At 37.3% G+C, this 15348-nt stretch overlaps 1 protein-coding gene across 2 annotated transcripts in view; it reads left to right on the top strand.

Moving 5' to 3' along the window:
• colec12 (collectin sub-family member 12) overlaps positions 1 to 15348 on the top strand; it is a 214465-nt gene that overhangs the window by 196480 nt on the left and 2637 nt on the right. For both annotated transcript variants that reach the window (XM_069921713.1, XM_069921712.1), the window contains 3 exons: positions 9362 to 9498; positions 11139 to 11248; positions 13007 to 13149. In XM_069921713.1, coding sequence (XP_069777814.1) covers positions 9362 to 9498; positions 11139 to 11248; positions 13007 to 13149 — 390 coding nt within the window. The remainder of the gene's footprint in view (positions 1 to 9361; positions 9499 to 11138; positions 11249 to 13006; positions 13150 to 15348) is intronic.

The raw sequence follows: 15348 nt of genomic DNA, 5'->3' as shown, positions 1-15348 counted from the left end.
CTGTAATGAGGTGACCGGAACTGAACATGATATTCCAAGTGTTATAGAGCTGCAATATTGCCTCATGGCTCTTGAAATCAATTCCCTGACTAATGAAGGCCAGTATACCATTTCTTCAAAACTACCCTATCAACTACACGGCAGCCATGAAAGATCTATGGATTTGAACCGAAGGGTCCTCTGTTCTTCCACACTGTTAAGAATCTACAATTAACCATGTACTCCACCTTTAAGTTCGACCTTCCAAAATGCATCACTTCATATTTATCCTAATTGAACTCCATTTGCCACTTCTCCACCCAACTCTGCATCCTCTCTATGCAGTATCCTGTTGTAACCTACAACAAATTTTTAAACTATCCACTACAATTTTCATGTCATCTGAAAACTTATTGACCCATCTATCTGCTTCTTCATCCAAGTCATTTATAAAAATCACAGAGAGGGGTCACAGAACAGGTCCCTGCGAAATTCCAATAGTCACTGACCTCCAGGCAGAATCTATCTACTGCTACACTTTGCTTTCTGTAGGCAAGCCAATTCTGAATTCACACAGCCAAAGTTCCATAGATCCCATACTTCATGACTTTCTGAATGAATCTACCATGTGGTACCTTATCAAATGCCTTACTAAAATCTATATTCACCACATATACCACCCTCCCTTCATCAATTTATTTTTTTTACTTCCTCAAAAATTGAAATTAGGCTTGTGAGACATGACATGCCCCTCACAAATCCATGCTAAATATTTCTTACACAGGGCAATGGTGTGATAAGTAATGGAGTAATAGCAAAGGGATTATTGAGTTGAGATTGTAGTCAGATGAGCTATGATCTATTAATGGAGTTGCAAGTTTGAGCATTTGAGCAGTCTACTTTTACTTCGAATTGGTATGTTTTTGTGTATGGTCCTTTCAGTACCAAGGTAAAACACCAACTTAATTGCACCAAAGGTATATCATTCTTTACTTCTAAGACTAACATGTTTCATATCACCATAAGTGCTCTTTATTGCATAACTGTGGAACTAAATTCCATTTTTTATGATATTTGAAAATTATTGCACAAATAAAAGTTCGTATTTCATTATTAAATGCATTAAATGAGAATTTTTTACTATAGGTAAGAGCACTGTACATCTGAGGGCATCTGCATTTTATCTCTAAGGAACTGGGTTGGGAATTTAATAGTAGAACCATTCAATGTCTGAATTATGTTTCAGCATTTAATTAGATCATCTGCCACTTGGTTCCATTACTCTTAATACCTTCCCTTAATTGAACTCTGAAAAGTCTTGTCCGTTGTTTATTTGATGTTATCAATTTAGTTAAGACTCATTGACCCAAAAAAAATCAATCTCAACTGGTTGCACTCCATGTGGTTATATTGCAGTTACGGCATTGGCCAATGGACTCGAGTATCATAAAACACCATAGAAAGTGCAGTTACTGTTATTTAGCCTGTTTGGCATGATTGACTGTGGACACATTTAAGGGAAGTACATCTTTATTTGCACAGGTTTTGTTTTATTCAAGTGTACAGTTGCCTTTGAAGCAATGCAGTGAAGATTCCACCAGATTCCTGGAACAAGAGGGACAGCTTGATTTATCATATTGGATAATTGTACTTTCTCAAAGAGCAAACAACGAGTAGCCGGAGGAACTCAGCAGATCAGGCAGCATCCATGGAGTCAAGGAGAGAAGTAGCCGTTTAATGTTTAAGGTTGGATCCTTTCAGAAATCTTTATGGATACTGCTTGATACGGCTGAGACTGTCCAGCTTCTCATTGTTTGCTGACTCTATATTTCCTGTGTTTCTCTGACATACTCTTTCAATTTTAGAAGAAAGGGAAGTGTTTTCTCTAAAATATTAGGTTTTCACAGGACTTGACAAGTTAGATGCCATGATGATTTTTCTCCTGAGGAATGGTCTAGAACACTTAGGCAAACTCTCAAGATAAAGTATCAGCCATTTAAGACTGAGATGATGAGAAGAAAATTCTTCCCCTTTGATTAGAATTCTCTAGTACAGAGGTCTTTGGATGCTGAATTATTAAATATATTCAAAGATAAGAGATTTTTGGACTGTAGAGCAATAAAGAATGATAGAGATTCTATAGCAGAGAGATCAGCCACAACCTTATTGAATGGCAGAGCAGGCTTAAGGAACTGTACGTTCAGTTGTGCTCTTACCTCTTGTTCTTATACACATTACACCATGGATACATTGATAATGGAAGCTTATGAGATCCCCAGAGGTTAAATTGAACAGAACAGAAGTAAAGCCTTTGTGCCATTCATAGGAACATAGGAAGTAGGAACAGGAGTAGGCCAAAAATGGCCCATCGTGCCTACTCCGCCATTCAATACGATCATGGCTGATCTAATTTATGATCTAATTTATTCAAGAGCTGAGACCAGACCTGAATACAGACATTGAAAATTACATTTGCCTGGATTAGATAACGAATTTCAATTTACATCATAATTAGCAGATTTTGTCCACCATTCAGAAGAAACCAGGATATGGATAACATACTATTTTATAATTTTCAAAACATTAATTTTGTCACCAACCACCCATTTTTGGAATAATTTTTAACAACACCTCAGAGTATTCATCATTAAAGAGCTACATGATGATAAGTTCCTTATCAAATCAGGCCTATTTTGATGGCAAGTGAAAGAAGGAACTAGCAATTAAAATTAGAAGCTTAAAGTTTGGTCAAAGTGGTGGTTCGAATTTGGACCTTAATGGCAGTAAAGAACCATGGATGTTTAAATCAAGAAAATCAGACCTGATAGCCAACTTGATGTAGGTGCATCCACAGATGGTGTCCTGAGGGAAAATGTGATGTAAAACTGGCCAGGACTGGAGGGATACTAATTTCTCAGAGGGATAATGGAGCAAAGAGGTATAGCCTGAAAGGATCTAGAAATGAAGTTAAAGATTTTATATTTGAAGTATTGGAGGCTGAAGCCACTGTGGTTTAGCAAGCACTTTGGAGAATGAAATATTTAATCTGAATCCCCATCAGACCACAGAGGGAAATAAATTTGGTTACAGTGTACAACTTGTAATGCAAGCCAAAGATATTTGGCTGAACTTTGCTGTTAGCAGTGAAACAACAGTATTCTTTGCCGATCCCAAGCAAAGCTGGTCCAGAAGCATCTATCAAGCATTTTTTTTAAAGTATTTTCATTGAAGCAAAATAGCCATTTTTTATGAACAGATACATATAATTAAAAAAAGCCACAAGCAAAAAAAAAACAAGCAAACAAACATAATGCTCCCTCCCACCCTTCCTCCCCCCCCACCCAAAACCCTGGTATAGTAGAAATTTCTCCCAGGTTCACAATTGAAAAATAAAATTCAATCAAGTAAGGAATGAGGTCCTAATGTATATATTATTACATTAAGCAGATAGTAGGAGCACGGGAGGGCAGGAATCTGTACTAATTCAGTAGCCAAAGAGGTGTAATGATAATAATTATGTTGCTGGTTACCTCCTCACACACTATATAAGATCTTTTCAGGTGTACTATAGGATGTTAACTCATATATAACCATTGCCTCAGTGAAGGAGTAAATCCAGATTTCCAGTTTTGTAGGATATACTTTTTCCTAGCTACAAGCAATATAAAATATTTTTTTATTATTGTGGTTCACATCAAGACTTTGTAGATCTCTCAAAATCCACACCCTAGGGTCAAATGAAATTTTGGTTTTTATGATATCTGAGGTTATTCTAACAATGTACAGTATTTCCAAAAGTCTTAGAGATAAGAGCAATTCCAAAGCATATGAAGTAAATCTCCGTCACGAGTTTTACATCTCCGACAATTGGGAGAGAGGTTATAGTGCATTTTTGCAGTCTATGTAAAGTTTAGTATCTCCTATTAAAGATATTAAACTGTATTTGTCTATGTTTAGTTGAGATTAATATAGTTTGAGATATTTGAAGGATATTACACCAATCGGCGTCATTGTAATTGCACTCAAGATCGGATTCCCCTAATATAACTCTTAATATAGATTGGCAAGCAACTGTTTAAAATAATATAAATAGATGATGTCAGACCCTTTGTAGTGTACAGGGCTTTCTCTAAGCAAGTGCTTTTCAAACGGGGATTCTGTTGGAATTTGAGGACAGTCTGTATAAATATTATAGACCCAGTGCCTAATCTGAAAACATTTGAAGAAATTATAATTTGGGAGATTGAAGTTACCAGACAATTGTTGAAAATTGGCTAAGTTATCTTGGCTATATAAATCTTCAACTGTTTTTATGCCACTATTAACCCAATTTTTAAAAATTCCACCGACAATCATATGGGGCACATTGGGGCTATTCCACAGAGAAGTTTTCTGAAATAATGAGGTATTTATACCAATAACTGCGTGAGCTTCTTGCCACAATTCAAAAGAATTTAGAATTCTTGGGTTCTTAGATGTTAAAAAAAGAATAACTTTTAAGGGAACATTCTTTAGTTGATATTATTCAATAGGAAGCCATCTGGCCTCATTGTCCTCAGATTGCAACCAACACCATATTGGATGGAATTTAGCTGCAAGGTAGTAACATTTAAAATTAGGAAAATTTAATCCTCCCTTGGCGAATGGGACCTGAAGGACTGGGAGTTTGACTCTACCTTTCCATAAGAAGCTGGATATTGATTTGTTTAATTCATTAAATAGACTTTTGGGAATTTTAATTGGGACATATTGGAATAAATATAGAAATTTGGACAGTACATTCATTTTAATTCAGTTCATTCCTCCAATTAAAGATAATGGCAGTTCACTCCATTTCTGTAGATCAAATTTAACCTGATTCAATAATTTTATATAATTATCTTTGAGGATTTTGCCTGCATATCTCCTTATTTCTATGCCTTAATATTTAAATCCATTCAGGTACCATTACAAGGGTTTGACTAGGTTCTTGATGTAATTATCCTGTATATTAAATGGCATGGCTTCACTTTTTAAAAGGTTTAATTTATATTCAGAAGCAGTACTGTATTGTTGGAAACATTGTAAAAGGGAGGGTAATGATTTTGTTGGATCAGATAGGGAAACTAAAAGATCGTCAGCGTAAAGGGCTAGTTTGTGTTCATTTGAGCCAAATAGTGGGATTAGAGCAAATAGCCAATGGCTCAACAGAAACGGAGCACTTGGGCAGCCTGGGCGAATGCTTCTTGATAGCGAAAAAGCACCTAACAGGACTCCATTAGTTAGAATTTGAGCTTTAGGACCAGCAAAAAATGTTTCAATGTATGGAATAAATCTCACTCCAAAATTTGTTGCTTTAAGTGTTTGCAAAAGGAAGCTAGGTTCAATCCTGTAGAATCCCTTCTCCACATCCATCGACATTATCAGCATGGGATCATTTTGGATATGAGTCCTTTCATTATGTGAAAAACTCTCCATATATTCTCAACTCCATATCAGTTTCTGACAAAGTCTGACTAATCAGCATTGAAAATGTTAGTGATTATGTCATCTATTCTTTTTTTTTAAACTTCAATGGATTTTTTTATTTTTCATCCACTACGTTGTAGAAGTGCCCGTTTCATTCATCAATGAAGATAACGAACTGATTGAAAACCCAAAATGCTGGAAAAAAACTTATCAAACGAGGCAGCACACGGGGCAATCGATTTTCTGTCACCGCGCCATTTCTTCCTCCTTCCATGAACAGAGTTTTTGCATCATTTTCTGGTTTTGTTGAAACATATTCCCGTTACATTCTTCGTTGGGGCTCACAACTTGGCGAGAACCATGACACCTTTTTCTCCCTGGTGAATTGCACAAACCGCTCAGAGCAGGTCGAAAAGAAGCCCGGCCCGGCCCAGCCCGGCCTGACGCGGGTGCATCGCCAACCCGCCACTTCCTCTCGCTCAACGACGCGTGTCCAATCTCTGTCATCTATTCTTAATTCAATTAATTTTAATAACATTTTCTAATCTGAATTCAAAAGACTAAGGGACCGCTAAGAAGTACATTTTTGATGGTCCTTCTCAGGTTTTGGCAGTAATATTATTGTAGCCAATTCCATAGAACTAGGCACAGTTATAGTAGTCAGTGCTTCCTTAAACATATTTGTTAAAGGAGTTAAAAACTCATCTGGAAAGGCTTTGAAGTATTCAATTGGAAAGCCATCTGGCCCCGGAGCTCTATTGTTCTGCAGAGACTTAATAGCGCCAAGAATCTCTTGGCAGATGTAATGAGTTCAAGAAATGTGTTGCTTTGGTGTTTTCTATATCATGATCTGCCTTGTATAGTATTTCATAAAACTTTCTAAATTCTTGATTTATGTCCTGTGAATTAATGAGGGATCTCCCATCATCCATAACAATACATTGGATAAATCTTTCGGTCTCTTCCTCTTTTATTTGCCAGGCTAATAACTTACTAGTTTTGTTTCTGAATTCATAATAATGATAGTTTGTCCTGGCCATATCTTCCCCAGCTTTATTTGTACATAAATATTGGATCCGTTTTAAATGCAATGTATTAAGTACTTCTTCAACCTTAATAAAAGGATGTTCATGTTCAAGATTTCTAATCTATCATCTATCAAATTTGTGGCAAAATTATCCTCTTTTCCAATATAACCTAGTTCTTGAGAATCCCTGCCATCAACAATATTAATGTCATTAAGCTTTTGGTGATGAATTCTCATGGAAAACAACTCAGGAAAGAATTGCACAATTCAAAAATTATGTCACAGAAAGCAAAGTAAATATTGCAAAATATACATAGAAATAATTTAGATGCTGAAGTATCATAATCTTTCCTAAACAATATAAAATATAATTTATATTATCTCTGTGTGAATTATACACATACATACAAAATAAGCTTTTAAGGCTTGAGATAACCAATCATTAAAAATTATTTTTTCCAAACAAAGTATAGCATGGTAATGTTTATTGTCATAAATTATACAATGTGCATAAACACCAAAATTCTTACACTGCATCTAAACAGGTACTACATAACAAAAAAAACAACTACAGTAGTATATTAAATTAACTTAAAAAGAGATAATAAAATATAGATAGATATTATTCACAGATACCATAAAGCAAGAAAAAAAATGTGCTGTTAAAATTGTACAGACAGGCTTTTATGTAGTGTTGGAATAGCTTAAGAATTATTTGAGGATTGCTTTTGAATTCTGATCAGATCTATAAAGGTTACACTTTTCAAAAAGTGAACCATGAAGGATTACTAGATTAGTCTATCAGCCAGTAAATTCTGGGATTTAACTGGCTAATATGTCCTACAGTAGTCAATATTGGTTTCAAGGTACCGGGACTATAAATAATATTACAAGAACAAATTCTTGATCATTGACTTTAGTGTTTCTTAGGTTGTAATATTTGTTATATGAAGCTGAAAATTGATAGCAAGAATTGTTATTTTCACAGTTCAATGATTTTCAAAGGTTGTATTGTGTAATGTGAATGGCACAGTTTATCTGTCATTAGCTCAAAAATAAATTTATAAGCAAAGACAAAATAATATATTTTCTCAAATGTGCTCTTAGGTGACTTTTTAAAAATAGTTCACAAAGGACATACTTATCTCAAATGACCTTTCATTCCAGAAATGGGGTAAATATTGGGACAATGGCTGAGTAGAATTATCTGCACTGAAACACTAAGTCAAGAGTAACCTTTACCTAAATTAAAACTGAAACTGAAGAGATGAATGCCACCTGAGTTGGATACTGTAAGGATTGAACATGAGCTGAATTTGTATAGTAGGAATGGCAATCCTTGATCTGGCTCAAATAAGTAATTTTGCTCAGAGTAGCTGATTGGAAAGGTGGTAAAAGTTACATCGATGCAAAAGGAATTGATTGCTCTAGATTTTCTGTAGCTCTTCCCCTCAGAAAAATAACCCTTGAGGTAAATATTGTTGGGCAGAAAAGAGAACTGTGCCTTGAAATCCATTCCTGGTGGTTGTTCAATGTACTTCTATAACAGCAACAATATTTTGTGTTTAACCAATGTCTTCATTAATTGTGTAATACCTAAAATGGGAAGTTTGGTCCTATTCCTGGAAAAGAAAAAGTTCTATTCCCCTTATTAAGATTGAATGTTGAATTTATTGAATTATTCATTGTCATGTGTATAAAGATTAAGAGAAAAGCATAGTTTTGTGTGTGATCCTGTGATCATTGGGGGGATCAGATGGCAAGCAAATTTAAATTCCTGGGAGTCACTATCTCAGAGGACCTTCTCTGGACCCAAACACGAATGTCATTGTGAAGAAAGCATGTGAGCACCTTTATTTTTTCAGGAGTTTGTGGTATGCCATTGAAAACCTTTGCAGATGTGTTGTGAAATGTGTGCTGAGGGCACCCATACCTCTGAACAGAAAGCCCTACAAAAGTTAATGGTCAGAGCCCAGTACATCACAGGCAAAACTCTCTCCACCATTGAGAATATATACAGAGCAGCAACAATCATCAAGGATCCACACCACCCAGAATATTCTATGTTCTTTCTGCTGCCTTCGGGAAAATGGTATAGGTGCCAAAAGACTCCCATCCTCAGCACTTTCAGGAAGAGTTGCTACCCCTCAACCATCAGACTCCTAAGCAACAAACTCTTTCAGAGGATCATTCAAGGAATCTTACTTTGCACATTATTTATTATTGAATATTTATTTTATGTATTGTACAGTCAATTTGTTTACATTTCTCTTTTACATATATATCTTTTCTTAAGTACAGTTTTTTGCACTACTGATGAGTAGAATTTTTGCCTGGTCGGCATTTCAGTGTTAAATGTGATGTAATGTATGAACTTTAACAATAAATCTGAACTTTGACCTTTATCATTCAAATCAATGCATACTTAAGTACAACGTATAGTGCAATAATAAAACAAAAGTGTAGGGTGTAGTGTAACATTAAGTCCAAAATGTTCAGGACTCCATATTACCAGAATAAAGTGTGGGATATGGAGAAAAGTACAGTTAAACTGTGTATGCGATCTCATGTTATATCAATGAGAGGTCTATTCAAGAGTCTGATAACAGAGTATAGAAACTACCTTTCAGTCAGAGGTTCCATGCTTTCAAGCTTGTGTATCTTCTGCCTGACAAAAGAATAGGATGGGATGTGACCAGGGTGGGATGCAGGCAGTAGGAGATATAGCTGGAATTGGGCAGGGTGGGGAGGAGGTGTGTGGTTTGGTTTCTTCATGGCCTGTGCTGTGTTCACAACTTTAAATTCAACTGTATTCACCTTGATAAACAACATATTAAAGTGAAAATTCTTTAGAATATTTGTTATTTTCTTGTACAGTTCAGTCATTTAATTTTCTTTTTTAAACAGGTTGTCCACCTTATTGGAGGAAGTTTAAGAGTAAATGTTATTATTTCTCCACTGATCCAGTTGAATTCGAAGAAGGAAATAATCTATGTAAAATTATGTCATCCAACATGATCATAATTAATAACCAAGAAGAACAGGTATAAATCTTGAAAGCAGTTCAACTTTAATATATGCCATCGGAAATTAAGAAAACATGGATTGCAAAATAACTTTTTATCCTGTCTACCAGAGTTACCTCAACATTTATTTGAACCGTACAGATTGGTAACATTTCCAAACAAGGAGCGGCAGTTCAGATGCTATGTATTCCTGCCCTCTGAACATGAATTTTACAACCTTCAATTTCATTCCTCATCAGGTCTTAACATCAAAGTTAATTGAATATAAATTTGAATACTAACTAATTAGTTAAAATAGTATTAGAATTTTTTTAAATTAGAAATGCTGCACAGCGGCAGGCCTTTCCAGCCACAAGCCCACATCACCCAACTACAGCCATATGCTTCATTCATACCCTTTGGGGAAGAGATCATGCCATCCTTTCCCAGTTTGGATATCTGTAACTCCAGACTTATGCCAAGTGGTTGACTTTTTAATTCCTCCAAAGTAGCCCAACAAATCAGTTGTATCATTATTAATACATTGAAATGTAAAAGCAAAAGATTGGATGCATATTCCAGCATCAACCTATGCACTGAAATCTGCCACAAGAAACTCACTTTCAGAAAAGTCGACTTGGTAAAGTTCTCCTCACACACAGTTGGGGACTGGTATCTAAAATGGAGTAATGTCCCACAGACTGGCACCGAATATACTCTGGTGGGGACTTCATTGTCCATCACCAAGGGTGGCTTGATGGCACCATTACATAGCAAGTTGGTTGAATTCTGAAGGACAGAGCCATCAAATTAGGTCTACTGCAGGCCAACATCTATTTTAAAGTCCTCACCAGCCTACCTGTGGCAGGTGGCACTCTCCATGAGCACTGCACAGTCCTTGGAAAGCAAGTCCCATTTTCATACTGACAACCCCCTTCGCCATCTTGTGTGGTACTGAATGTATATATTTCAATTATTAAGGACACACTACAAATTCATTTTTCCAATGATATTACTCTTCCTTACTTCTTCCCTCGGCACAATAGAATCATCCTGAATATGATGCTAGTGTCTGATTAGTTACAGCGATAATGTACTTAATTCAATAGTATATTAATGAACCCACAGGTTTTATGGGTTTTCAGTATCATTGGTTTTTTATATTAGTTTGTTTATGTTTGTAAGAGCAACTGATGACACTGCACATGTCTTGCCTGCATTCCATTTCAACAATAAATATTGATAACATTGTGGTGCGCTGTTAGACAGAATCAGACACACACAAGGTAAAGACTGAAAAACCTCCACAGAGCCAGGCTGGCTGTGGCTGCAGCAACTCCGTGTGAGGCCTCGGGAGGCCGGCGCAGGCTTATATCCTGGAGGGTAATTGACATCCGACCGGGTGGGGCTTGATCCATTCAGGCCGATTGATTGGCAGTCGGCCAGGTGTTGTCCTGTCCCCTTACACTCCTGCAGGTATAGAGGTTGCCCCCTGCAGTAGGCCAGTGGTGTACCATCACAAACATAAAATATAACTTTATTGTAATTAAATTCTTCCTAAAGTCCTGAAAATATTATGCACTAGTTTGGAAAATATTGAGATTGCTTGGCAATTTTTCCTATATGTTGCATTAAGTGTATGAATTCACACCACTAACAATTGATGTATCACATTACAGCAATGGGTGAGAAAGCAAATTAATGGAATAAATTACTACTGGATTGGGCTCTCAGATATGGTTGAGCATAATGTATGGAGATGGGTGGATGGAACTGTTGCACAATACACGTAAGTATAAATTAGATATACATGTAAATTTAATTAACAACATTGTTTCTCTAAAATTAAAAATATTCTGGTTTATGATATTCATGCAATGCATTACAGTTCTGTTCAAATGAAAACTATTCCCAGTTTTCAAAAAAACAAATGGTTCAAAACTTTAACCAACAGGTTATAGAAACAAAAATATAAATTTTATAAGGCAAACACCTAGCTGAAGCTCAAAGGCCGCTAAGGCGCAGCGGAATGACTGGCACACGTGCCAAGAATTCCCACTCACATGGCGATGAGGTCCCACTCATATTATGGGTCCAATAACATTACCCAATGATACAGGAAAGATGATCTCTGATTTGACTTGATTGTTGGTTTATGTTACAAAGGTTAGGGGGTCATAGAATTATAGGGACACACATCTTAGAAATAGGCAATGCAACTCACCAAGTCCACTGTGATCGTCAATCACCCATTTTTCACTAATCCTACATTAACCCCATTGGTAGAGGAATTGGAGGGGAATTAAGAATTAAGAACTTCCTGACACAGTGGCAGAGGCAGAATAGAGTAATAGAAATACAGCACTTAATAGAATACAGCACGGAACAGGTCCACGCTGACCATCAACTACCATCACCAAATTCAAAATGTACCTGGCTGAGCATTTACAGAGACATAACTTGCAGGGCCATGCATCAAAAAAAGGAGGAAATGGGACTAAACTGGACAGCATTTAGATACAATAGACAAATGCCTATGATTCAGTGTTGCCAATCAAACATCAACATTTTCAGGCTCTCAAATGAAGGAGAGCAACTCATGAAAAGTACCAAACATAATAGAAAAACCTGGCCATGTTCAGCTGCATATAAGGGTAGCCAAAGTAAGACAAGTATGAAAATGTTTTGAGAGATTAAATACCACAGTATACTATTAAAATGCTGCTATTGCTCCAATTAAGATCAAAATCCTGTCATAGTCTGATTGAAGAATAAATTAAAAACTTCCATTAAATGGTCTGTCAGGTAAAGGAGCTGCATGATGTTAATATTAAGACTACAGACAGGAAAATTCAAACTCATCAATCAGATTAGTGATGAGACACGGCAATACTCGTCAGATCAGTCAATCTTACTAATTTTGAGCCAATGGCTCCTAGTCCTAATTGCAAAATCATTTATCATGTGAAAAAAAATTCCCATTTTTGACTGAGTAACCTCTTGATCTTAATGGGTCAATTATTTCTCCTGCCCTCTCCCTTTCAATACAGCAAGACCTTTACGGATCACATTTCTCGTTTTCTCTCTCTTCCCCTCCCCCCCCCCACCCTTTCTCTTTCCCTCTTTCCCTCTCCTTCTTTTACAAGATCACAGTTAGCCAAAGAGGCTCATGTGGAGAGCCGCAGAATTTGCCACAGATGGATCAGAGTGTGGGCTGGGTAGTTTGGGAGGTTGTTCAATCCTTTATCTTCTGCATACTCCATTAAAGGGACAAGATTCTTTATGGTGTCTTGAATCCTGCATCTCCATTTCTCCATTTTGACCAGTGGATTCTTTCAAATTTGGTGATTTCACTTTTTCAAGAAGGCTATTAAAACATGATTTAATTATTTCTTCTGTCCATGTGGTAATTTATTGCTATGTTGGGACTGGGAATATTGGAATATTTTGGGGAAATGGTATCAGATAATTGTTTTAATTCCATGTGATGTGTATGCTTACTTTCTATTAGTTCTGCATATTAATTTCTGTTGTTATTTTATTCAAGAAACTGGAAACAAGGGCAGCCTGATAACTGGCAGGAAGGCAGACAAACAGAGGATTGTGCTGGTCTTACATCTAATGCATTATGGAATGACTTCTTCTGCACAGACACCTATCATGTGATTTGTGAGAAAAGTGTTGACAAAGGTTGGTACTATATTTGAATTCTGCATTAAAAGATTCATTTCTGTAGTAAAATGTTTCATCAATAAAAATCCAGGGCAAGTAAGTGATATTATTCAGCTTTTTAAATCATTAATAATTGGCAAAATTTCATTTGGTGTCAAACTGACGCCTTAAAAAATTGTAATGTTACAATTATTATAAATTACAATATTATATTGTATTTTATATATATATATTTGTGTGTGTGTGTGTGTGTGTGTGTGTGTGTGTGTATTTTGACATACAAGTAGAGTCGTGAAACCTTAAAAATTTTCTCAGAGTGGGGTTGACTTATATGCCAGAATTCACCAAAGAAACGAGATAGACGTTGATTCAGCATATAAGTCAATGCTGGAAGCACCTCCCCACCACTGGCACTGCCGTTCCCTAACACCTCCCCACCACTGGCGCTGCCACTCCCTAACACCTCCCCACCATTGGGTGCCACAATAACCACTCCTACCTGGGACCCTGAGGTCACCATCTCCCCTCCTGCCTGTTAGGTAGTGGTTCCTGCTCCAGCGTGATGTCGCTGCTCCAACTCCGTGGGCCATCGTCAAGATTTTTGTTTTATTTACTTAATTTACAGCTTTGTTACGTGATTGGGGTGTTTTAAAAATTTTTGGGTTGTTCCTGGGAAGCCCGGACAGCCCGAAAAATGGGGGTGAACTTATACGGCAGATATAACACTGACCATTAAAATTAGGCTAAAAAAGGGGGGGGGTTGACCTATCTGCCAGTCAACTTGTACAGCGAAATATACAGGTGTGTGTGTGTGTGTATGCATGTGCAAAAGGGTGGCATGGTTAGTTCAGCGCTGTACACTGCAGCCTAGGAATCAGAATTCAAGTTGAAGTCCAACTGAAAGATATGAACATGTAAATCCTGACTGACATTTCAGTGCAATGCTCCTTTAGTACTGAAACAGAGGTTCCGTCTATTTTAATAATCCTTTTTAGAATAAAGGATCTGTTATTTAAAACTGGATAGTGGAGAAATTTCTTTACCCTGGTTTCAAATCTGTGTAATTTTTTCCTAAAGTGAGGGAGCTTATTTTAGACTTAGATTGACAGAAAATGAAGGATATGAGGATCATGTGAAACAAAGAATTTGGGGTTGAGGATTAGCATGACCTTATTGAATGGCAAAGCAGGATGTAGAGGCTGTAGGGCTCATTCTTATTTCATAACTTTTCATGAACACATCGTGAAATTTGATGTTTTGCACTGGCATTACAGTCCATAATACAATGTTTAAAAGTAATTAGTGCAAAAGAGAGAAAAAGATGAAGTAGTGTCTATGGGTTCACTGTTCATTCAGAAATCTGATGGCAGAGTGGAAGAAGCTGTTTTTGTAACATTGGATGCATGTCTTCAAGCTCCTGTCCTGATGGTAGTGTGAGAAAATAAAAACAGAAAATATTGGAAATGCTTAGCAAGTCAATAGCACTTGTGGCAAGAGAAAATAAGTTAATATTTGAGGTTGGATAAACTGTTTCAAGATTTTCTGTTGTTATTCCCAGTTAACACTCCTTCAAGGGTGTCCAGGATTTATCCCCAACATCTTGGGCAGCATTTATCCTTGTCAATGTGAGAGCATTAGGTTTTCTGCTTATGTTCTTACTGTAGCAGCTGCTACTGCTGGAGAGGTTATGCTCAAAGAAGAGACACACACTACAGGAGTAAATACAACACTGATTTATTGTGCTGGCATCTCTGATTATAAAGGGCTCAGAAGCCCATCCCTGATGTCATCATGCCACCTGACTGGTGGCATTACGATCCACTTCCTGGGATTGGTCATTTAGTGCTACCTGGAGAGCAGCCAATCAGTGAGCCCCTCTCATCCCTGGGTGTGACTACTTCCCTAGCTCCACCCAATTGGCTGCCGCTGGCCAGCCCATTGGAGTGGGGCAGTACAGCCGCGTGCTGCTGAGTCGAGTGCCGTCTTCAAAATGCATAGCCCATCTCGGCCGGCTGTGTAGGCCACAGGCTCTCGGTGTCGGGTCGCCGCTTTGGGCATGGCGCGTTTGGAGGCTCACTACACAACCCACCCCCCCCCCCCCCAATGGGGCCCTGTCCCCCCAACCATCCAGGCAGCACACTCATGCCGTGAAAGCCCAAAAGCTTGGGTTAGTAGCTCCTTGATTACAACAGTGGTTACAGTGCAAATTGACTAGAT

This window comes from Narcine bancroftii, chromosome 2, assembly GCF_036971445.1.
Source record: "Narcine bancroftii isolate sNarBan1 chromosome 2, sNarBan1.hap1, whole genome shotgun sequence".
NCBI lineage: Eukaryota > Metazoa > Chordata > Chondrichthyes > Torpediniformes > Narcinidae > Narcine > Narcine bancroftii.
The sequence above is the reverse complement of the archived record's forward strand: the minus strand, read 5'-3'. Positions and strand labels throughout refer to the sequence as shown.